Source organism: Plecotus auritus, assembly GCF_963455305.1.
Source record: "Plecotus auritus genome assembly, chromosome: 10".
NCBI lineage: Eukaryota > Metazoa > Chordata > Mammalia > Chiroptera > Vespertilionidae > Plecotus > Plecotus auritus.
In genome coordinates, this window is record NC_137785.1 from 60,320,740 (window position 1) to 60,346,069 (window position 25,330).

Consider the following 25,330-nt stretch of genomic DNA (forward strand, 5'->3'; position numbering starts at 1 on the left):
ATCGAACCGTGACCTCCTGGTTCATAGGTCGACGCTCACCACTGAGCCACGCCGGCTGGGCTGTGTGAGTTACTCTCAACCACAAGGGAGGCTGAGCCCCTTACTGCGTTGTTGACGAGACGATTTTCTAGCCCTTCTTCTATTCTCATTCAGAGGCATGACTCTTCATATTGAGTTGTTAATAATTAATTGTCTCTATTTTTATTTCTCCACATAATGAATCATTTATTCTCTCTAACCTCCGCACGTAATTGAATAGTGAAATGAATGTTTAAAATCAATTTTACAAGGTACTTCCAATCCCTTATCTCACTTCACTGGTTTTCAAAGTCTTAATAAATGGCTCGCGAGGCCATGAAGACACAGTCAGCAAAGACTTTGGTATAGTTCCTACGTTTTCTCAATGTGAATGAAACGACTGGAAGCTCTCAGCATCTTCTATGCAAACATTTTGAGACTCGTGCAGCGTCTACGGAAAAACGCACTGGTTTCCCAGGCCCGGGATGGGCTGCGGGCGTGCCCACGGCTGGTCCTGCTTGGCCATGGGGTAACGACCCCGAGAGTTCGGGGCTGGTATGGCAGTGAACCCGGGGTGCCTGTGGCAACGCCGCCGCCCCCACGTGTCTCCTCACGTGGGTCCGAACTGCAGCAGTGCCATGTCACCGGCTTGAGCGGTCACCTGTGTCACATGAAGTGATCGCACCATCGCCCCTTCCCGGGTTCCGTTTCTTCCAGACAAACAGCTCGGCACTCGCACTGAGGTGGCTCAGTGACCTCAGACATCTCTGTGGCTGTTAATCCCCATCGCTCTCGTACGCTGATGACCCACATTTTCAGATAATGCGATAATATAAAAAAGGAACGGCTTCTCAGTGTTCTTAGTGGTCATGCAGTAGGTAAAAATAATGCTCATTTTAATGAAATGCTTTACCATAAGACCTTTCTTCTCCCAAGACTTCCCATCAGAAGATGTAATCTAGTGACTGCTTTTAAGCAGTCCAGGCAAATGTGCAATACAGACCGCATTCCATAACCCGGCCGCCGTTTGAGCGCCTGCTGTTTCCAAGCACAGAGGAAGCAGAGGGGGGTAAAACGCAATTCGGCGTGACCCGCCCCTGCAGGAGCTCGGGAGAGACAGCCAGGAGACCAGGCCACCGTGGCCCACTGTGATGGCCACAGCGAGGGGAGCTGGGGAGAGACAGCCAGGAGACCGGGCCACCATGGCCCACTGTGATGGCCACAGCGAGGGGGCGCTGGGCCCAGGCGGGGAGGCCTCGGGAGCGGTGGGCGGCTGTCCCCACTGAGTTTGCAGACAGAGCACCAGGTCGGGTGCCACCGAGAGGAGGTTGCTGGGAGGGGATGCGGGGAGTGAGCCTGGACACGGGGCCGGGGGGGTGGGGGGGGGCAGGCTTCACGGCGTGAGGAGGCGACCCCACATCCGGAGACGGGAGAGAGCTCAGATGTGTGCTTTGAGCTGCGTCATGCTGCCCTGGTGTGGAGGGGCCTGGGGGGCCGGGGCTGGCTGCGGCGTCATCGCGCAGGCCTCAGACTGTGGGGGACCCTCCTGGGTGAGCGTGGAGGCGCACACTCTGGGGAGCGTACGTTTTGACCGAGTAAAGGACTGTCTTCATAATAGACCACCTTCTGTCCACGGCAAAGCCTCCTGGGAGTGGTGACATGCAGGCGGAGATGGCGGGTGCGCGACCGAAGGATGGGTTCACGCGCTCGTGTCAGGAGCTTGGAGTTCAGCTAGTAATAAAAGGGAGCAAAGGACTTACCCTCCTGGGGATTTGGGGACAATCTTTATTATAATGACTTAATTATAACTTACTGTAATGACTACATAAATTAGCTTCGTTAAATTCATATGTAATCTTTACAGAAAACACAAAATATGAATGACGTTTTTCTATACCTATTTCCTTTAAAATAGGTCTTCCCATCACTCTGCACAATTTCCATTTTTAAAGCTCGAAAGAAGAATCGTTTTATGTCCCTGGGAGTCAGCTCACCCCTCTAACACCACCCCCCACCCCGCGATCACGGACACAGCTGCCAGCACAGACACAGGCTGCTGCCCGCTCTCCGGACCTCCCACACACACGGTGTCTGGTCGCTGCCAGCCTGTTTTTGTAAATTTCACCAACGTCGTGCTTCTCGATAAAGCACCTCTCTCTCTAGGAAGAATGTGTGGAGATAATTTCTCTGCTCCAAATTTGAAATACAGCTGGTTCATTTAACATGAGTGCTGGAGACTTGGGATTCTGTGAGACTTTGGTTTGAATAATACTGTGGCTTGAACCTGAGTGGGATATACGGGTTCATGCTGCTTTTAGGGGGAGACAGCAAACTGGGATTGCGACCAGAATATCTTTTCTTAAAATCAAGTTCACCTCATAATAAAAAAACAAACAAATGCTCCCGGGTACATCGGGAGATGTAATGGGCTTTACTGAGTGACTCCTGAATCGGCAGCGCCCCTCCCAGCAACCAGGAGGGACCCCTCGGGGCTGCACAGGGGGAGGGTGTTATAGGAAGAAGGTGGGGTAGGGAAGGGGTGTTACGTGGATGGTCTGATTGCAGTGGAGGGGAGAGGCCCTGGCTGGCGCTGAGGGCTGGCGCTGAGGGCTGGCAGAGGACCCCTCCCGATGCTCCCCCTGCTAACACCTCCTTCAGGCAGCAGCCCGGCCCCCCCGCTGCTTCCTTTGCTGGGATCGGGCTCCTTACAATCTCGCGTAATGCAGTGTAAGCAACTGAATGAATGACGGGTTTATGTAGCCCGTGTCTTCCTGTTTTCAAGCATTCACATCAGTAACAAAGCTTACAATGCGGTTCTTTTTCTTCTAGATTTATTCCTCACGACATTGTCTGCCACTGGCGCCTCGCAGTTTGAGATCTGGGAAAATGTGGTAAGAAATCTTGTTTTGAAGCATTTTTAAATGATGGCTTTCAGTAAAAGCACACAGTTTCAGAAAATGAAGCGAAAGGAATCACTTGGTCGGTTGGTTACAACAATAAATAGAACGAGGTGAGGAGTCTGGCTGGGCTGCTGCGTGCAGGTGGCCGAGCGTCGCGAAGGAGATGCTCCACTCGGCATTAGCTCCTGCATCAGCACCGGCTCCTGCATCAGCACCGGCTCCTGAATCAGTACCGGCTCCTGAATCAGCATCCGCTGCTGAATCAGCACCCGCTCCCGCATCAGCACCCGCTCCCGCATCAGCACCCGCTCCCGCATCAGCACCGGCTCCCGCATCAGCACCCGCTCCCGCATCAGCACCGGCTCCCGCATCAGCACCCGCTCCCGCATCAGCACCGGCTCCCGCATCAGCACCGGCTCCCGCATCAGCACCCGCTCCCGCATCAGCACCGGCTCCCGCATCAGCACCCGCTCCCGCATCAGCACCCGCTCCCGCATCAGCACCCGCTCCCGCATCAGCACCCGCTCCCGCATCAGCACCGGCTCCTGCAGGCTCAGGGCAGCGGCCAGTTACACCCGACAGGCAGCCCCATGGGTCTGGAGCAGCCCCCGCTGGGCTGTCTGTCAGCTGTTGAGAGACAGGGCTGTCGGTTTATTAGTCAGCTGATGGTTTATTGAAGAAAACTCTTTATAAGAGACTAATGTTGTCCTCCTTGCCTTCAGGCTTATATAAAACACACACACACACACACACACAAGAAAACAGATACTAAACTTACTGCCAAGTTGACCAAGATTAAGGAGTTTTTCCCCCCGATATGTATTACTGTGTAATCGCAGGCAGAAGATTCCCAAACTGGCGTCGTGATTTGATTTGATTTATTTCTAGCTTGCTCTAGAGCAGTGGTTCTCAACCTTTCTAATGCCGCGACCCTTTAATGCAGTTAGTTCCTCATGTGGTGGGGACCCCCAACCATAACATTATTTTCGTTGCTACTTCGTAACTGTCATTTTGCTACTGTTAATGAATCGTCATGGAAATATCTGTGTTTTCCGATGGTCTTAGGCGACTCTGGCAGTGGTTCTATACTGTTCACTGACAGTCCCGCTAACCACATGCACACTGCGTGCACACGCTAGTAAGGCCTTACGTACATTATCCCACTGATCCTCACAAAAGCCTCGGACAAGTACATTTTAGAGATAAGTAAACAGATGCTTAGATGAGAACTTTCCACACAGGCCCGTCTGACATGCATTACCACACTCATTGCAATAAAAGCTCCAGGCATCTCACTCTCAGTCCTAAAACCTTTAAAAACTTACAAATTTTAAAAAATGTTTTTATTCATTTTAGAAAGAGAGAGGGAGGGAAGGAGGGGAGAGAGAGAGAGAGAGAGAGAGAGAGAGAGAGAGATATTAATTGCTGCCTCCTGAACACCCCACACTGGGAATCGAGTTTCTGCTTCTGCACCTGCACCACTACCTCCACCTGCACCACCACCTCCACCTGCACCACCACCTCCACCACCACCACCTGCACCTCCACCTGCACCTCTACCTCCACCTGCACTACCACCTCCACCACCACCACCTCCACCTACACCTGCACCTACACCTGCACCACCACCTCCACCTGCACCACCACCTCCACCTCCACCTCCACCTGCACCACGACCTCCACCTGCACCTCCACCTGCACCTCCACCTCCACCTGCACCTCCACCTCCACCTGCACCAGCACCACCTCCTCCATCTCCACCTGCACCACCTCCTCCACCTGCACCTCCACCTGCACCTCCACCTGCACCACCACCTCCACCTCCACCTCCACCTCCACCTGCACCACCTCCTCCATCTCCACCTGCACCACCTCCTCCACCTGCACCTCCACCTCCACCTGCACCACCTCCTCCATCTCCACCTGCACCACCACCTCCACCTCCACCTGCACCACCACCTGCACCACGACCTCCACCTGCACCTCCACCTGCACCACCTACACCTACACCTCCACCTGCACCTCCACCTCCACCTGCACCAGCACCACCTCCTCCATCTCCACCTGCACCACCTCCTCCACCTGCACCTCCACCTGCACCTCCACCTCCACCTGCACCACCACCTCCACCTCCACCTCCACCTGCACCACCTCCTCCATCTCCACCTGCACCACCTCCTCCATCTCCACCTGCACCACCTCCTCCACCTGCACCTCCACCTCCACCTCCACCTGCACCACCTCCTCCATCTCCACCTGCACCACCACCTCCACCTGCACCACCTCCTTCACCTCCTCCACCTCCACCTCCATCTCCACCTGCACCACCTCCTCCACCTGCACCTCCACCTCCACCTGCACCTGCACCTGCACCTCCACCACTACCACCACCTCCACCTCCACCTCCACCTGCACCTCCACCTCCACCTCCACCTCCACCTGCACCACCTCCTCCACCTGCTCCTCCACCTGCACCACCACCTCCACCTGCACCTCCACCTGCACCACCACCTCCACCTGCGCCACCTCCTCCACCTCCACCTCCACCACCACCTCCACCTCCACCTGCACCAGCACCAAGAATCAATACAGTTCTCACCTCATTTTAATATTTTTTCTTGATTGTCTCCAACAGAACCTTTCCCCCTTGAAATCTGTAAAGCATAGTGTCTTTGCTACTATCTGTCCCACTGATAGGTCACCTTCAGAAATTCTGATTTCCTGATTGAGACCAGTGGTCGCCGGCCGGTGGTCCGTGAGGTCCGAAAGGTTGGCGGCCTCTGATTTAGACCGTATCGCCCACCTGCATGTGGCCTTTGAGGGCAGGAGCTATTTTATAGCTCTGCGTGTTTCCCAAAGCCCCATGTACATGATGAAGAGGGCGCTCGGTGTGTCTGGAATCAGGGTGACGATGTGGTAGAGGAGGTCACACTGGCACCGACACAGGAACGCCGGCTTCGTCCCCTCACAGCACTTCCCTGTGCTTAGTGTAAAAGTGGAGGGGACACTGGGACGATGGTCGTGCGGGACAGCCAAAGCCGAAAGTCACTCCCCTCCTGCTTCCGTTAAAATGCTCGCTTTCACACCGGACCATGAACTCTACGGTCTAATCCCAAACTGTCTGCCTTTAACAGGACGGAAACTTCTCCAGCAGGACTGTATTGGAAAAACCTCCCAACATGGTGGTGGTGGGACAGTCAGCGTTCGCAGACTTCGGTAAGGTTGTTTCCGTCCTTCACTCCCCCCCCACGCTGCCCTGGTGGCACCAGTGCCCAGGTCAGCAGACAGCCTCCCTCAGAGCCAGCGTGTGTCGCAGAGACGGCTCCTCTCGCGTGTGCGTGCGCTGTGGTCAGACCTTCCGTGCCCAGGAGCAGCGCCCACAGTGTGTTCAGTAGCGGAGTGAGCCCAGGTGCCTCTGCAGGGAAAGTTCCCGTGGGTCCGGGTTATGGAACCAAAATAACTGAAGGACCCGCCTGCCTCTGGCCACGTGAACACGAGAGCGTTTTATCTGCGGCCCGTGCCAGGCCGGCAGCTCCTGTTAGGAATGCCCGCGGGGGCGAGTGAGCCTCCCCTTCCATAGGTTCCGCCCGCACACCAAGCTGACGTTGGCTGCGGACACGCAAACACATGCTCTCCCTGCGCCCTCGGGGCTGCAGCTGGAAGGACTGGGGGTGGGGGGTGGGGGGGGGGGTCCTAGCTTCCTCCTGAGAGGTGGCAGCTCTCCATTCTGCCAGCCACACCTCAGCCTGATACTCGGGGTGCAGGCGGCATGCCACCCCACCCAGAGGCCTGTCTCCCCGTCATCAAGCGAGGGTGACGGTGACGGGCACCTCACAAGGCTGGCTGAGGGCAGCACGGTGTTGGCACATCGTGGGAGCACAGGGCATTGCTGGCTTCCCACTGGCCTTGCCTGGTTCTATCAGATGGCTGAATCGGCGCGTCCCTGTCACAGCGACAAGTCCCTGTCACAGTAGGAAGTCAGATGGTGTCGGGTGGAAATGAGGCCCTGACCTCCGTGGTGGGCTGGGACAGTGTCAGCACACCTTGGTCTCGAGCACACGCCTGGCGCCTCGTGCAGTCTCTACTGCAGGCAGTCAAGGATGGATGCGTGAGGCTGTGACGTGCTGGTGACCGATGGGCTGCACCCCCGGGGCAGATGTCTGTGGCCAGAGCACGTCTCAGGCTCCAGACCTCCCTAACCCTGGCTCAGGGGACAGAGCTGGGCCTGCGGCCTAAAGGGCCTCGGGTTCCGTTCCAGTCAAGGGCATGTACCTACCGGGGTTGTAGGCTCCACTCCGGCCCCTGGTCGGGTGCTTGTGTCGCTCTCACATCAGTGTTTCTCTCTGTCTCTCCCCCTCTCTGCACCCTCTAAAAACCAGTGGGAAAATATCCTCGGGTGGGGATTAACAACAGCAGAAAAATTGCACTAACTATAAACATAGGCATTTATATGTTGGCATTTTTAAAACGTGCAAAATGTAGGATATAGTCAATGAAGAAACAATGATGTTCCTCCCCTATTTTTAATAACTTTAGGTAGCATGTGAATAAACATATTCTAGGTTGCATATGAATTAACATATCAGTAAACTTTAGATAAATATCCTACAACTTCTACTTAAAAGTCCTGTCCAGCTGGTGTGGCTCAGTAGTTGAGCGTCGACCTATGAACCAGGTCACGGTTCAATTCCTGGTCAGGGCACATGCCGGGTTGTGGGCTTGATCCCCAGTGGGGGGCGTGCAGGAGGCAGCCGATCCATGATTCTCTCTCATCATTGATGTTTTTGTCTCTCCTTCTCCCTTCCTCTCTGAAATCAACAATATCTAAAAAAAAAAAGTCCTTGTATTCTAGGTTGGTTTTAGAAAAAAACAAGCTGCTAATGAGTCCAAAAAAGCAGATGGCATTGAGTAAGTCTGTGAGTATGAATATGTACAGAATATGCGTTTTCCTGTACATTAAGTAAGCCTATGAATATTAATGTATACAAATGATGGATTTTCCTGTGCATTTGAGTAAGTCTGTGAACCGGATCCTGCCCTTCATCTGCCGCCCTCCCACTTCCTGTGAACCAAGTCACGGGAATGACTGACAGGCAGGAAGTCAGCAGGCCTCCAGACATTGGCCATTCATTTGGTGTAAAAAAAAAGGAAAGGAAAGAAAGCGCCTGCTGGAATAAAGGCTGTAGCTCACAGGAGGAATCCGTTCCAAACAGGAGTCTAGGAACCGAAGCTTTCCACAGCTATGGTGGCGTTTTCAGCTCCTCACATAACATCCTGAAAGCTCTTTTTAAATCTTCTAAATGGGGCTATTCCGGGGCGTCCGAAGCGAGGCGGGCGCTGCTTTCTCAGCAGGCCGTTCACACGCGGTCCGATCACTAGCTGCTCCCCGCCCTGCCCATTCGTAGTTCAGCCTTTGTTTAACGTTACCCTCCCCCCAGGAAGGGTGTGTCATCACCAGTGACGCTGAGCATGAGGGTCCTACGTAGTTAACCCAGGAAATTCAATGAAAACGTCCACGTTCCTCTAAGTGAGAGGCCCCTGCTGAGGTCCGCTCCCACTGCCAGGTTCACCCGCTCCCCCTAAAACGCCTCTTCCTCCTGGATGCGTTCCTGCAGCCTCGATAGGCTCACCAAGATGCCAGCTCCGCCAGGGAGGGCATTTCTTCACGGTGACCCTCACACCGGTGTCAGCCCAGGGGAACGGGAACGCTAGGCCGTGGCGATGAGTCAGTGATGAGAGCCACGCCGAGTCAGGCCCCAGACCCAGGAGCCGGGGCACTACTCCCTGGTGAGGACATCAAAATCTGCCCCCCCGCCCCGCCGAAACCGGTTTGGCTCAGTGGATAGAGCGTCGGCCTGCGGACTGAAAGGTCCCGGGTTCGATTCCAGTCAAGGGCATGTACCTTGGTTGCGGGCACATCCCCAGTGGGAGGTGTGCAGGAGGCAGCTGATCGATGTTTCTCTCCCATCGATGTTTCTAGCTCTCTATACCTCTCCCTTCCTCTCTGTGAAATATCAATAAAATATATTAAAAAAAAAAATCTGCCCCCACCCCCCAGGCTCCGGGACAGTAGATGGGGGAGCCCCGGGGGCCGCCCCCAGGGTCCTCAGTGCCCCCTCCAGAGGTTTTTGCAGACGATGTGCCGTGCTTGAAAAACGCAGCCGCTGGAAATGACGTGGTTTCCCTTCATCTGCTCTTTTATCGGTGAACGTGTATTGCTCTGTAGAGGTCGGGGCTGCGAGCTTGGTGACCACTGAGGTCCCTGCTGTCCAGGCGACACCTAAACATGCATGTAACACAAACCGTGTGTAAACACATGTAAAATAGGCCTGATCGTGGGTTACTGCTGACACACTTCCTGTCTCCCGGGGCGGCGGTGATGATTATGTAAATAAGTCAAAAGCCCCCTTTTTGTAAATGGGCGGTTTTAACATTAGACCCTGAAATGGGGCCTCTTTTCCCCACTTTGGGTAAATATTTAGCCCAGAAAGGTGAGCAGTTAAAACAGGAAACAGCCCAGGTGACGGAGCCAGGCCCAGCGGAGTGTTAATGGAACCACTTTTATCAGTTCCGCCAGTTTGCTTGGGGGGCGGTGGGGGGGGGGGGCGGGGGGCAGGCAGGGCCGTGACCTGCCCAGGAGCACGCGTGCTGGGGCTGCTGGTGGACTCTTGGCGCTTCTTTCGCAGATGGAGACGGGCACATGGATCACTTGCTCCCGGGCTGTGAGGATCACGGCTGCCAGAGAAGCGCCATCTACCTGGCGAGATCCGGGAAGGAGCAGGTACATCCCCTTCGCTGAACGGAGGCGGGGCAGGCCGTGAAACGCGGTCTGCGGAGGTTAGGAAAGACAATGTGGAGAATAAGAGCAGAGAAACCAAAAATGGCCGACTTCCTCACCTAAAGAAATGCGTTTCCATCTGTTCTTTATTGGCTCATCGAGGGGGAAAGTGCTGTTGTAACATTTCAGGTGAAGAAAACCTGTTCTTGATCCTGTGATTAGCTGATCCGTTAGCATTTTATACTCGGGGCGGGGGGGGCGGCGGAGGGCTGGGGGGCGGGGTAAACGCACTGTAACTCTAACCAGGGGTAACAAAGAGCATCGCATCTACTTGCAGGCCAGTCTGGTTTCTGTCTGTGATATCGAGATCTATGTCATCTCCCGCCCCCTCTTCCCCTTACCAGGGGTGGGCAAACTTTTTGACTCGAGGGCCACCATGGGTTCTTAAACTGGACCGGAGGGCCGGAACAAAAGCATGGATGGAGTGTTTGTGTGAACTAATATAAATTCAAAGTAAAGGAGCGGAGGGGAGAGCAAGAGAACCGGACAGAACAGCCGGATCCTGCCCGCGGGCCGTAGTTTGCCCACGGCTGCTAGGCTTAGCCTGTAGGTGAACAATTGAGGATCCGATAGTCACAGCCAAGGACTAACGCGGAAACGATAGGTCATGACATTGAGAACTTCTCCCTGCGGACAGCGCCTGGCAGGAAACCAGTAATAGGGTAGAACTAATCCGTTTTCCTTTCTATTGGAGGTAAAGGGATAGAATACCACGTTGACTTTGATAGCCCTTAGAAGTACAAACACCTCTTTTTATACTGAGACCCTGACGAGAGCAAGTCTTCACCGGCAGCAGTGTGGTGATTGCCCAGGGGCAGGGGCGGGGAAAGACAAAGGGGACAAATGGTGATGGAAGGAAGCTTGACTTGGGTGGTGAACACGAAACACAATATACAGATGATGCGTTGTGGAGCTGTACATCTGGAACCCGCATAATTCTATAACAATTGTCATCCCAGTAAATCTAATGGCATTCTAAACACATTTAGCTATTACAATCGTGTTATTACCCTGAACTTTTTTAAAGTTTGAGCCACTGAAAACAGTAGGTGACACACACCTCACGTCGATTCACAGGTGTAAGTAAACCTCGTGATGGGGGCCCGTCTTCGGAGGGAGGGCAGGCCCCGCACGCACGTCTGCTCATAGTCCGCCCTCCGGGAAGATGAATGTCCCAGTGCTTTGGTGCCTGTTAGGATGTCACATTCATGAAGAAACGTTTTGCTTCTCCGGCCCTAATGCCTTTACCTTCGCAGGAATGCTGTATCCTCAGTAATAAACTGTCAGCCTCCAGAAATTTGTGATAAGTTGGCACTTTATGAAGTTTCCCATCTTCCAGAGCAAAACCGATTTTTTTTTCAGTCCAGTGGAACATGAAACACTTTGATGATATTTAGTACTTTTTACTTTATGAAAGATTGAAAAAGCGATTAAAGATACAGACACTTTTTTTTAAGGGCCTTGTTTTCTGTCAATGTGTCTTTAAGCTTCTTTCTTCTCCCATGGCAAATGATGCTTTCTTCAGGTAGCACAGAGGCTGTCCGTCCGGTCACCCTGTGCGATGAATCCTTTCCAAGGAGCCGTTTTTACTCTAGTTCACCTGCTCGTCAGAGAAAACCCCTGCAGGTGTGCTTGGCCGCCTGCCCTTCGGAGCCAGCTGCGCCTGCTTCTGTCTCGGTATCTCCTGCTTCCCTGCCGGCGTCCCTGCTCTTAGCTCACTAGGGGCACATGTGCACTTTTAACAGCATCTTTTCCACCCTTTGTACAGTGCATTAGGCTGTACAAAGGAAGAATTGGGGCATTCAGAAAAGAAAGGGATTTCCAAAAGCTTATTTTAAAATCAGCCTATTCTCTCTGTTCTGTTCGTTCATTAATTTAGAAATAAAGAACTTTCTGACCTTGGAGCTTCCGGTCTTCTAGTGATACAGCTCCTTCTCCGGGGCAGGCAGAGCTCGTCGGAGTGATGGCCAAGGTCACGGTCATGTGTCAGAGGCCGGCAGGGAACGAGGTTATCCAGAAAGAACTTTGTCGTGTTCTAACTGCCCCCCTAACCTGGTCCTCCTGAAAGGACATCAGTGACATTACAGCTTGCTTTAATTTTTGACACTATTTATTTAAGGTTATATTTCCAGTCAACACAGGTTTTAACATGGGCAGTTCAGCTCTGTAATTAGTAATGTCATTTTAGTCCTAAGGTGCTGAAATTCTGTGAAACCCTTCTAAGGCTGTATGTGCCCGTTCAGGGAAAGATGAGTAGTGACAAATTTTAAAGAGACCTTCCTCCAGAGTAAAGTATAATGCCCTCCCCGTTGTAGAGAGGAAGAACTTAAGCAAGGTGATGTTTATCTTGAGGACTTGGAGTGGATTACTTGCTTTGCAGATGGTGAACTTTTTTTCTAAGATGACTATAGAGCAATCTCATCTCTCCCTCCTGTTCACAGTGGGTCCCAGTCCTGCAGGACTTCAGCAACAAGGGCACACTCTGGGGCTTCGTGCCGTTTGTGCAAGAACAGCACCCGATGGAAATACCGATTCCAATCACCCTCCACATTGGCGACTACAACATGGACGGCTACCCAGACGCCCTGGCCATACTGAAGAACACATCTGGCAGGTACGGGGATTGAATCAAGCGAAACATTTGTAAAATATCACGGGAGACTTTGTAACTAAATAGCACCCAAATGTGGTACAGTCCTTATGTAACAAGACCAGCGTGGATCCTATTACGTAGTCCCTGAACTTCTTCCAGCTGCTTAGAAAACCCTTCCGCCCGGCCGGCGTGGCTCAGTGGTTGAACATCAACCTATGAACCAGGAGGTCACAGTTCCATTCCCGGTCAGGGCACATGCCCAGGTTGCAGGCTCGATCCCCAGTAGGCGGTGTACAGGAGGCAACCAGTCAGTGCTTCTCTCTCATCATTGGTGTTTCTCTCTCTCTCCCTCTCCCTTCCTCTCTCTGAAATCAATGAAAGTATTTTTTTAAAAAGAAAGAGAAAAAATGAACACTAGTTCTTTTTCACAGATTTATTTTCTGTAGAACAAAAGTGGACATCTAATAGAAAGGAAAAAACTTTTTTTTATTCAGTGAAGTCCAGAACCAGACAGCTTCCCAGGTGAGTTTTACCAAACATTCCAAGAAGAATTCATCCCTATCCTGTTCAAAGTCATTTAAAAATTGAAGAGGAGGGCAAGTTTTCAAACTCATTCTACAAGACCAACATTACCCTAATACCAAAACCAGAGAAAGACATTACCAAAAAAGAAAATTACAGGCCAACCTCTTATATGAACATAGATGTAAAAATGCTCCAAACAAATTCAGCAGTACATAAAAAATCATATACCAGGATCAACTGAGATTTATTCCCGGAATGCAAGGATGGTTTAATATCCACCAGTCAAGCAGCATACTATATCACATACACTGAAAGCAGGATAAAAGTCATATGCTCATCTCAGTACATGCAGGAAAACCATTTGAAAAAATTCAACATCCATTTCTTATAAAACCTCTCAATGAAGTGGGCATAGAAGGGACATGCCTAAACACAGTGAAGGCCACAAACCCACTGCTAACATTATCCTCAGTGAGGAAAAGCTGGAAGCTTTTTCTAAGATCGGGGACAAGACACGGATGGCCGCTCTCACCACCCTTATGCAACGTAGTATTGGAAGCCCTACCACAGTAGTCACAGGAAAGGACTTACTTGCTCGCATTTTTGTTTGGGCCCACGATGGGCATTTCAGACGTGGTGTCCTTTGAAATACAAAACCCGCAGTCGAGGGAACGTAAAGGAGAGGCCTGGGATTCTCAGCTTCCGAGAAGATACATCTGTGACTCATTCTGAGCCCTTTCAGGAGGTGGGCAGCCAGCGTCCCCCCTCACAGAGCAGAAGGGCAGGCTGACGCGTGCTCAGGCGCATGTGGGAAATGTGGCGCCTGATTTGTGAACATGAAACTGTTACTGTAACAGTGCCGTGGTCAGAGGCCTTAGAAACGACTGCCCTCCCTCGCGAGTAAGTGAAGGTTTGAACCAAGAAGACCCCCAGTGACATGGCTTGTCAGGAGCCACGGCCTCAGAAGCGGCCTCCCCAGAGTGAGGAGGGGGCCTGGCGCCTGGGCTCACGTCCCGGGGGGCGCCTTGCGGCTGGGGGTTGAGTTCCGGCGGAGCGGTCTCGGTCTCGGTCTCTCTGAACCTTATTCTTCGCTCATTACCTCGAATGCCCTCACATGGGAGTCACGGCTTATGAGTGACATTCGCTGTAAATTTCCATTATCACGGCTGTGCCATGACGTGGCAGTTTCCAAGCCACCATCATTTCAAGAACTGAGACTTCTCTCTCACCTGCCAAGCAGGGTAGAAGAACTTGGGGTGATGAGCATGAACCCTAACTTGGGGCCACTCGAGGCCCAGGAAGGCCTGATGAGGAGAAAGCCTTCAGCTTCATAGAAGCTCTGATTAATTAATTATTTCCACCCGCTTTCTCTGTGAGTTAATTACCTAAATGTTCGGTCCTCTGCTTAAGAAAGGGCTTCATAGGTGATTATGGATGCGTTCCTGGTTTAATCTCATTTCAGTGCATTTTCATTGATGGGCTAATGCCCTTTCCTTTGGTACTAATTGTCTTACCTCAGCATGTGGTCGGACTTTCCCCAGGAAGATGGCACTGAAACGCAAATGTGGTTCGTTCTTTCCCCGCACAGGTGTTCAGACACATGGAATTCCTTCCCTTCCATGAAATAATGAGCGCTTTACAGAGACCGGTTTTAGAATATGGTGTAAACACCAAACATGGCTGGGGACGGGACACATTCGTATTCCTGTTTGAATTCCGTTGCCATCTCCACCTGTACATGCCTGGCTGGTGTTTGCCTAACAGTCATACAGGCAGATGACTCGTTGCCCAGAGCAGTCATCTGGGGAGAAGAGGCATTTCCTCGCTGAGATTTAAAACACTAGGAATTCTCTAAAATCGCCTGGGCGGGGCGTGTCTGTAACTCAGTAAAGCATCACAAGGGGAGGTGTCACATTCAGCTAACGTTCACACGTTCTCCGATGTGGAGGGACACGATTTCCCATCGCTGTGCGAGGTGTCTCTCTCCGACTCTGCGTTGTCCTTGTGGGGGTGAGGAAGAAATGGTCCCCGTCTCCGAGACCGTCAGGAGGCCCACAGCTTGGGCTCCTCCGGTTTCCTCCCTGCTGCTCCGGGTTGTCTGACCCTCTGGGCAAGCCCTCCGCCCTTCACCTCGGCCCTTGTCTTCCGGCGTGTGGGCGCCCACCGTCTGCTCACATCGCCTTGTCCAAACCCACACTTACCTGTGGCCTCGTCCTCCTCAACTCCGGCTCTGCCGCGTGAGGCCTGTTCCCCACAGAGACGTCGCCCGCCCCGCAGGTTGAGCTGAGAAGTCGAGTTGCCTTTGCCTCCCCCACGAGCAGGTGCGGGCCGCCTCCCTGGTCAGGTCCTCCCTCCTCCCCCGGATCATTCCAGCGGCTCCCGGTGACCTTCCCGCCCCATACCCTTCCCACCCCATACCCTTCCCGCCCCATCCCCTTCCCGCCCCATCCCCTTCCCGCCCCATCCCCTTCCCGCCCGATACCCTTCCCGCCCCATCCCCTTCCACCCCCATCCCCTTCCCGCCCCATCCCCTTCCCGCCCCATCCCCTTCCCGCCCGATACCCTTCCCGCCCCATCCCCTTCCACCCCCATCCCCTTCCCGCCCCATCCCCTTCCCGCCCCATCCCCTTCCCGCCCGATACCCTTCCCGCCCCATCCCCTTCCACCCCCATCCCCTTCCCGCCCCATCCCCTTCCCGCCCGATACCCTTCCCGCCCCATCCCCTTCCACCCCCATCCCCTTCCCGCCCCATACCCTTCCCGCCCCATACCCTTCCCGCCCCATCCCCTTCCCGCCCATCCCCTTCCACCCCCATCCCCTTCCCGCCCCATACCCTTCCCGCCCCATCCCCTTCCCGCCCCATCCCCTTCCCGCCCGATACCCTTCCCGCCCCATCCCCTTCCACCCCCATCCCCTTCCCGCCCCATACCCTTCCCGCCCCATACCCTTCCCCATACCCTTCCCGCCCCATACCCTTCCCCATACCCTTCCCGCCCCATCCCCTTCCACCCCCATCCCCTTCCCGCCCCATCCCCTTCCCGCCCCATCCCCTTCCCGCCCCATCCCCTTCCCGCCCCATACCCTTCCCCATACCCTTCCCCATCCCCTTCCCGCCCGATACCCTTCCCCCCCCATCCCCTTCCCCCCCATCCCCTTCCACCCCCATCCCCTTCCCGCCCCATACCCTTCCCCATACCCTTCCCCATACCCTTCCCGCCCCATACCCTCCCCTCCCCATACCCTTCCCCATACCCTTCCCCATACCCTTCCCGCCCGATACCCGCCCATCTCCTCGGGATGCAGGACCCTCCCCAGCAATGGTCTCCCTCGCCTTGGCCTTCAGAGCCTTCCCACCCTACGCTCCCCCCCCCCCCCGTACTTGTAGAAATACTGCACGTGCAAGTCTCCCAACCCTAGGAGGAATTTTGGGGACTCCGGACTGCTTCTCTACTTTACCCCCCGATTCGCCCTCAGCCTGCCCGTCCGGCCCCGCCCACCCGCCACCCCATCCCCCCCTGGCTTCAGCTCCCAGGAGCAGGGCCCTTCTCAGCCTCCCGGCGACCAGGTTCCTGCCGACATCTGGCGACGGGCACCCTGCTCCTGGACTCCTGGGTCCCTCCGTAGCCTCCCCGGCTTTTCTTGAACCCCGTCTCTGAGAGCTCCTTTGCGCTGTGGCCGTCTTCGATGTCTGTTCCTACGGGCTCCCTTCTCAGCCTCTGGCTCTCCCTCTGCGTGTTCTCTCTACTTCGGCTCCTTGCTCTGTAAGCGCAGGACTCCGTGTCTGAGCCTCACGCCTGTGGGTGTAGCCGCCCCGTGGACCGTCCCCGGACACCCCCATCGCACCCGAACCGGAAGGAACCCTCTCCCCGAACCCCGTCTCAGCTGGTGCCGTCACGCCCAGCCTCTCGGAGGGAAGTGGGCAGCCCCCCCCCCCCCCCCCGCATCCCCACCTCTGTCCCCCTTTCCCTTCCTCTTACCCGTCCCGGCGCTGCGGCTACGGCGTTGCAGCCACGCGCGGCCGGCGCGCCCTAACCCACTGCCTTCTGCCGGCGGCTTGATCGGGTGCCCTGCCGCGACCTCACTCTCCACGTCTGAGCAGCCTGTCGGTGCCACTCACCAGCTAACCCATACAGTCCGTCACGGCCCATTTAACAGCGTGAAACCACAAGTGTTATAAAACGGAGAAAGAAAACGAGTGGCCACCAGATAGGCCAGGAGAAGGAACCCTTCGAGTACAGATAACTTAGAAGGTGGCCCAGTGTTTCTGACCGCTTACTGGACGGGACGGCCGGCCTTCGGCCCTGCGTCCTGTGAGCGTTGCCGTTCGATTGGCTCTGCAGCCCGCCTCCTCCACGCAGGGCACTGGCTGGGCCGTCCTGGCGGGTAGGAATCTGGGGGACAGGGGTGCTGCTTTGCCCGGAGCGCAGGCGCACCTGCTTCCGAGTGGCACCTTGGACCTCGTGAGCGTTTCTAATCGTCAGGGATCCACATCGCAGAGGCGTCCCGGAGGTGGCTAGCCCTCCTGGTGTGAGACCTGTTATATTAGCCGAGCGGCGGGTTCTGCATTGACCTCTGGCTGGGAGCACGGTTCAGAGCAGCAATTTTTAAAAATGGTCTTATTTTTAGAGCTTTCCTAATGGACTTACTTTCCTTCTTAATTCCTTTTCCTTCTGTGTGTGGAAGAGCTGCCTGTCGTACGGGTGACAGGAAGGCTGGCCTGTCCCCGCGGGAGCTGGGGCGTGGAGTTAGGAGGAGGAGCGGGGGGGAAGGTCAGACACGGGCTGGCTGGGGACGAATGACTGAGGCGGACGCACCGGCTCCAAGCAGCCGGAGAGGAGGTCACCCGCCAGTGACCACCAGCGACCTGTCCAGTGAGAAACGGGCAGGCGCGCGCTGAGAACCCGGTCGGGCGCCGTTGCGGGGAGATGGAGACCAGCCCCGCCCTCCGAGCGAGCTCTGGGCGTGGGGTTCCACGGATTCACCTCCTAGAGCTTGAGGCTCCCTGGGCGCCAGGTGTCCTGACATTCCCTTCCTGCTCCTGCCCTGACGCCGCTGAGACCTGTGTGAGCTTGCTGCTCCCCTCCTTGCCGTGTTCCTCGGGGTTTTCTCTCTCTCGTGAAGTTTTCTGATGGCCGTTCTGGCTGAAGTTTTATCCGTTTTTAAATTATTCTTTGCAAAGAAGCAGCTCCTGTTCGGTTGGTCTTCTGTCTGGTTTTTCTGTTTCCTGCCTCTCTGCGCTGCGCTGTGCTATTTCCTTGCTCCTGCTGTGTCAGGTTCTGCTTGCTCCTCTCCTTCCAGCTTTCCAAGGGAGAAGCGGAGTCATGGACTCGAGAACTTCCTCCTCTGGCAGTGGGTGTGCAGTGCGGGAAACTGCCCGCTAGGACTGCCTTGGTGACTCGCCGCCACCCCGCTCCCTGCAGGGTGCTGGCTCACCTCCCCTCCGCCGCCTCCTGTTCTCATGGCCGCGTAGCGGTGTTTCATTCCATTTCCAAATCTTTGGGGTTTCCCATCTCTCTGTTACTGGTTTTCCCAGTTTCCCGCGGGATAATCGACATGACATTGTGTGAGTCACATGATGTCATGAGTCCTACAGCTGTGTGTAGTGGCATGCTCACCACGCTGAGGTCAGTTGGCATTCTCCAGCGCACAGTCACCGTCTTCTGGTTTTGTTGTTAGGGGGAGAGCGCTGAAGACCCGCTCTCCACTGACAACAGGATGAAGGGGGGGGGTGGGGGCGGGAGGGGAAGGAGGGGGTGGGGGGAGGGGGCATATGTAACCCTGTCAGCAGTAAAGGTTGAAAAGTAAAGAGCTCCACTCTGGCAGCGATCCCAGCGCCCAGCACAGCGCTGCGAGCTCCGCGTGGCGTGCACGCGTGTCCGTGTCCTAAACGCCTGTCCTCCCTTGCAGCAGCCAGCAGGCCTTCTTGCTGGAGAACGTGCCGTGTAACAACGCGAGCTGCGAGGGCGCGCACCGCATGTTCCGCGTGTACTGGGAGCTGACGGACCTGAGCCAGATCAGGGAGGCCACGGTCGCCGCCTTCTTCGACATTTACGAAGACGTGAGTCCCCGCGGGGCTGGGGTCTGCCCGCTCTCCCGCTCTCCCGCCCCTCCCGCCCTCCCGCTCGCCCGCTCTCCCGCTCTCCCGCTCGCCCGCTCGCCCGCTCTCCCGCTCTCCCGCTTCGCCCTGTTTGACCAGGAATAGATGAGGCCCCGAAAGCGAATGCACTGGTTCAGGAAAGCCCCGCTGAGGCGAAACGCAGGGGACACATTTACGTGTGACACCCCTGGCCGAGCAGCGCAGGGAACCGTGCGAACACCCCTGAGGGGAGCTCTGAGCCGGGCGGGGCGTGGGCACCGCAGACGGGAGCGCCCCGCAGGGACCGGCCCGGCACCGGCCAGGCCAGGAGTGGCCCGGGCTCCCCGCGGTGTGAGCCACGGCGCACCTGTGCCCGGTGAAAGGCACGCGGGCCTGCTCCCTCCTCGCCGTGGAAGCCGGTCCCGCTCAGAGTCACGTGTCTGATTCAATGCGTGGGGCTCAGCTGACCACAGGAAGCCGTGAGCTGCCCTCGATTTCAGAGGGGACACGGCCCGGCCGGCGTGCGTGTCTGCTGCCCCCGCTTTTGCTCTTGTTGTTGTTTGATTTTACAAGCGGCTGGTTCTCAGTCTCAGAATCATCCAGGCCCTTGTTCTGTGTCTCTGCCACCAGATCGCATGCTATTTCACCTTTATTAGCAGTTCTCAAGCACAAAAGTAACGGGCGAAAGGTGCCAGGGAATGGCCTCCAAATCAGTGTGTAATTCCTCCGCAGAAAAGACACCCTAAATGAAATTTAAGTGAATGACACTTAAAGTTGCCTTTGACTCTGGGAAATAAATTTGCTATGGAAGAATCAAGTAATTAACATCCTTACTATGAAAAGGGCTTATGTAAACGGACAGAAGTCACCAAAAATGCCCTCTCGAGAAGACGGGCATCGCCACTTACAGAAGAAACTCGGGCGGCTCACGCGGGAGAGCCGGTCACTGGTCCACCTCAGGAGCTGGCGGCAGGGACGCGTACGGCGCCCCCTCCCCCCCGGGGGGTTAGCCGGCCTCCCCTCCCCAGGGAGTGGGACGGGAGGGCGCCAGGCAGGCAGTCCTCTTTGCCCAGGTGTGGCCGTGACCGGGGTCCCCGTCCCGGGCCTTTACGTTCACGCACGTGAGCCTGGGAGGTAACCGAGCAAAGCGCTGTCCTCCCGGGGATCTGAACGGGCAGCGTCCCTCGCTGTCCTGGTATTTCCTACTCGGGGCTGATGCCTTGTTGGTGTGTTTGCATTGGAACATGGGGGTGCAGGGGGTTACGTGTACGTGAACAACGTGCCCTGCGCTCACCGCGGCCGTTTGCTCCCCCAGGGCATCCTGGACATCGTGGTGCTCGGTAAAGGGCGCACGAAGGGCGACGCGGCCATCCACGCGCTGAAGAACAACTTCGAGGCAGACGCCTACTTTGTGAAAGTCATTGGTGAGTGCGTGGCGGCCGCTTTACTATTCCCATCCACTGAGTTCCCACCGTGACCTCTGCCCCAGCCACTCCATCTCACAGGCTCCCTCACCTTCCCGTTGGTGAGGTCTTCTCGCTCCCTTTCCCCGTTGTACTTGGTCACTCAGTGTCCCCGTACCCATTCCTGCCCACACGACCGTCCCCTCCCGACACCGGGCGGCCCGGAACCGCACGGGCTCCGTCCGCGTCTGCCTGTGTCTCCGCCCCTCGAAGTGATGGTGAATGTGCCTGTTGTGTGGTTGGTTTCCCCGAGGGTGGGTTCAGGTTCCCTGGGACCTCCTCCAGGGACGGCGTGCGGTGGGTAAGGAGGGCCAGCTCTGCGTCTTCCTCCCCGGCTCTGCCTTCTCCCGTTCCTGCTCCTGCTGGAACGCCCGTCCCCGCGCTGGTGGCCGGTGAGAGCGGACCCGCTTGCCTGGTTTCTGATCTCAGGGGGGCAGCTCTCTCCAGCGCTGAGCATGACGGGCTGCGGGTTCTGTGGGCGCTCTGTGCTGTGTGGGAACCTCCGTTTGTGGTTGGCTGAGAGTTTTATCACGGATTGGTGTTAGAAGGTAACTGTCTCTGTGTTACTGCTGTCATCACCGCTGATACCAAGACAGCCGTCAGTCCATTTGTTAATGAAATGACACGTATTCCATGTGAATGTTTCAGTTGTGAAATGGTCCTGATTAGCTAAACACGGGAAAGCCACAGAAATAGGAGCATTAGGAGACTTGAGAAATGAAAATGACAGAGCCTGGCCCTGACCGGTGTGGCTCAGTGGACAGAGCGTCGGCCTGCGGACTGAAAGGTCCCGGGTTCGATTCCGGTCAAGGGCACATACCTTGGTTGCTGGCACATCCCCAGTAGGAGGTGTGCAGGAGGCAGCTGATCGATGTTTCTCTCTCATCGATGTTTCTAACTCTCTATCCCTCTCCCTTCCTCTCTGTAAAAAATCAATAAAATATATTTAAAAAAGAAAAAGAAAATGACAGAGCCTGTAATTTTGCTTTCTGAGAATTTCCTAGCGACTGCGCTCCTGTTTGAGTGAGCGAGGATGGCCAGGAAGTTCGCGTGAGTCTACACCTACTGTCCATGTGGCTGTCCCCTCTGCCATTTCGAAGGGGGTATTATCTGGCTATTTTAGAGCTAAAAAATTTTTGTTTGTTTGTTTTGGGTGTTTTTGTCTTAATCCTCACCCGAGGATATTTTTCCATTAATTTTTAGGGAGAGTGGGAGAGAGAGGGAAAGACAGAGAGAAACACCTCTGTCAGAGCAACACATCGATTGGTTGCCTCCTGCACGTGACCAGGGCTTGGGCCGGGGAGGAGCCTGCCTCCAAGGTACGTGCCCTTGACAGGAATTGAACCCAGGACCCTTTGGTCCGCAGGCCGACGCTCTATCCACCGAGCCAAACTGGCTAGGGCTAAAATAAATTTTTCAACATGCTGTGTATCTGGTATGCTTATCTTGGGTGGCGGGGGTCTGTGGTGGGAAAGGGGGGACATCTGTAATGCTTTTAGCAACAAAGATAAATTTAAAAAGAACAAATACAAAAACTGAGTCCTGGTCCAGTTAGGGCGGTGGTTCTCCCTGAAGCAGAGCAGACACGAGGGCCGCAGTGGCCGACACCATGGCCGCTCAGGGAGGACCACCTCCTTAAAGAAGGAGCAAGCAGACAGCCACGTGCTTGCCCGGGAACGCAGGCCTGAGGGTCCCCTGCGGGGGCCGGGAGCAGGAAGTGGCCCGTGGACGTGGTTGGCCACGTGCTGCTGACAGTTGAAGCTGGGTGGCGTGTCCGTGGGCTTCCTTATACTGTTCGAGGGTGTGTGCTTGAACAGTTGTGTGTAAACAGTGTGAAAACCTAAGAGTCTCCTGGGGCTGTGGCCCGTGACTTCCTACCCCACGTCGGAGGGTACCCGAGGCTCCGAGGCTCCGAGTCCTGGGGAGCGCTCACAGTCCCAGGCGTGTAAAGTATTATGTGCGGAATATTAATGACGCTCAAGCAGTGGTCTCATTCCTTCCTGAATCTTGTAAAAACCAAGGAATGCATGTTTGGTAATACATGTGTAACCTGTATCTACCACATACTGAAATCTTACCACTTTTGACCATACATTATGAAACTTCAAATTTGACAGAGGAGGTCTTGTACAAAACAAAAATAGATACAGGATACAAGCCAGTTTTTAGCTTGTTCTACACAAAAACGAAGAGAGAGCCCATTATGTAATTTTGAGTAAATACTAGCTGTACTGGTTGCTAATGCAGATTTTGTAATCAAAGAAAACACGATAATTTCAAGAGAAACATCAAAAGTGCTTTATTCAAAGTAATGTCCATTGCTAGCTACACATTTCTCCCCATCTTGAGGTAATTTGTGGATACCGTCCCAATAGAACTGTTCTTGTTTTGAGGCAAAGCATTCAGAGACCCAATTTTCCACTTCTTCATATGTTTTGAAGTGCTGCTCAGAAAGTGCGTGTGCCATCGATCGGAACAAGTGGTCATCTGAAGGAGCAAGGTCTGGTGAATACAGAGGGTGGGTTAATACTTCCCAGGCAAGATCTTTTAATGTGTCTTTAACTGGTTTTGAAGTGTTTGATGGTGCATCATCATGAAGCAAAATTACGTTGCCGTGTGTTCTGGCACATTCTGGTCATTTCACAATCAAAGTGTGGTTCAAATTGATTATTTGTTGTCGGTAGCGATCGTATTAACAGTTTTAGAAGCTCATAATACACCACACCTTCCTGATCCCAACAAATGCAGAGCATTGTCTTCTTTCCAAAGTGATTTGGCCTTGTAGTCGATGTTGATGGTTGACCTGAATCAACCCATGATTTTGTGCATTTGGGATTCTCAAAATAATCTGCTTTTCATCGCCAGTCACAATTCGATGCAAAAAAGACTTACTTTCGTGCCGTTGAAGCAACATTTTACTGATGACTTTTCGGTTTTCCATTTGTCTTTCGTTCAGTTGATGTGGCGCCCATTTTCCTTCCTTTAAAATCTTTCCCATTGCTTGTAAATGATCGGAAATTGTTTGCTGAGCAACGTTTAATCGTTCTGCAAGTTGTTTTTGAGTTTGACACGCATCTTCATCCAATAATGCTTGTCATTGTTGGTCTTCAAACTTTTTCGGTTGACCTGGACATTCTTTGTCTTTCACATCGAAATGATCATTTTGAAAGCGTTTAAACCAGCGTTCACAAGTATCTTGAGATGGAGCATGTTCACCATAAGCTTCCCGAAGTATACGATAACTTTTTCTTCAAAATAAAGTAATGAATTAAAACTTCCCGCAAATGCTCTTTTTTTGGCACAAAATTCGACATTTTTAAGCGTAAAAATATCTATGATGTTAACACCTTTAGCAAATTTGACATGAAGTTTTGAAGCTTGCTGTCAATACAACAAAATTGCATACATATCAAATTGCATATATATCAACATATGTGTAACTCCGATTGAAGAAAATCCGCATTATTAACCGGTACACCTCGTATTCCCAAGTGCGCTGACCAGGACACAGCACCCCATGCGGAGAACACAGCCATCCCGCGGCGCCTGCTCTCCCGCCTCCCCTGAAGCAGGAGAACGTGTCTTGCAGGCGAGTCAGTGTCCGGTGGCCACGTGGTCCCTCAGAGCTCCGTGAGCTTTGTGCCCGGAGTGGCGTGCGGGCCCCGCTTCGGCTCCTCTTCTGAATAGGGGGCCGCTGCACTTGCTCGCAGTCTTCCTGCGGGGACTAAGGAAGAGCAGCAGTGACAAGTCCGTGTGAGAGTCCGCCACTCACCAACACCTCGGTGGAAGGAGTTGGCGGAAATGCTGCTTAATCGCCTCCCCGGAGGTAGTCCCGCGGTCCCTGCCACGCCTTCAGAAGCGGAACAGGTGCGCTACCAGCAGGGGGGCTGCCAGCCGAGCCCCAGCCTGGACTCCGGAGCTCAGATCAAGATGCTGAGCCCCGCGTCAGAGCTGTGTTCTGTTTTGTTCCTTTGTAGCTTCCCTTCCCCCTTTCCTGGTGACGGATCTTAGAAAAGAAAGTAAGCTGCTTAGAAGGCCCCCGAAGTGGGGACGGGCCAGGAAGGAACTGGGGTTGGGGTTTTTGCCAAAAGCCTGGGTGGAGCAGTCGGGATCATCGGGCGCCCTCCTGAGGGGACCCCGTGGTGCCCCCTGACCTGCCCCAGCCCCCCCTCTCCTTCAGCCGTGTTGACGGAGGCGGCAGAGAAGACAGGAGCGTACGGCCCATTTCTCCCTGGAGAGGAAAGCATGTCGCCTGGCTCTGCGGGGAAGGTTCCACCTTATGCTCATAGAACATTGTCTTTGCCAGGTGCTAGGACATCACACTTAAAAGGACACACGACGTAAAATCCTGGAATGAGCTCGTATTATACCATTGATATTACTGAGAGCATCTGCTTTCCAGGCTGAAGTGACTCATTATTCCAGTCTGCTTTAGTCCTTTGTAATGTGTGGTAGTTATGCTTTTCTTTTTAATACAAAAAAATGTATAAAAATAAAAACTTGCCCTAACCGGTTTGGCTCACTGGATAGAGCGTCGGTCTGCGGACTGAAGGGTCCCAGGTTCGATTCCGGTCAAGGGCATGTACCTTGGTTGCGGGCACATCCCCAGTGGGAGGTGTGCAGGAGGCAGCTGGTCGATGTTTCTCTCTCTCATCGATGTTTCTAACTCTCTATCCCTCTCCCTTCCTCTCTGTAAAAAAAAAAAATCAATAAAATATATTTTAAAAAAATAAAAATAAATAAAAATAAAAATAAAAACTTGAAAAGGCAAAAAAAAAAAAAAAAAGATAAGCCAGAAGCACTGGTGACGCGTGTCCTGGTCACCGCCGTCCCACTTTCCCTGGGCCCGGCTCCTCGGGCTCCCCACGAGGTGGGACAGGCAGCAGGGGTCCTCTGTGTCTGGCTCATTTCACAGCG

The 25,330-nt window shown here is 54.2% G+C and overlaps 1 protein-coding gene across 2 annotated transcripts in view; it reads left to right on the forward strand.

Moving 5' to 3' along the window:
• ITFG1 (integrin alpha FG-GAP repeat containing 1) overlaps positions 1–25,330 on the forward strand; it is a 58,605-nt gene that overhangs the window by 20,117 nt on the left and 13,158 nt on the right. The window contains exons 7-12 of one of the 2 annotated variants that reach the window (XM_080644929.1): positions 2,848–2,909; positions 6,053–6,134; positions 9,605–9,699; positions 12,198–12,370; positions 18,782–18,932; positions 20,266–20,374. In XM_080644929.1, the coding sequence (XP_080501055.1) occupies positions 2,848–2,909; positions 6,053–6,134; positions 9,605–9,699; positions 12,198–12,370; positions 18,782–18,932; positions 20,266–20,374 (672 nt within the window). The remainder of the gene's footprint in view (positions 1–2,847; positions 2,910–6,052; positions 6,135–9,604; positions 9,700–12,197; positions 12,371–18,781; positions 18,933–20,265; positions 20,375–25,330) is intronic. The other variant, XM_080644930.1, reaches the window with a different exon arrangement.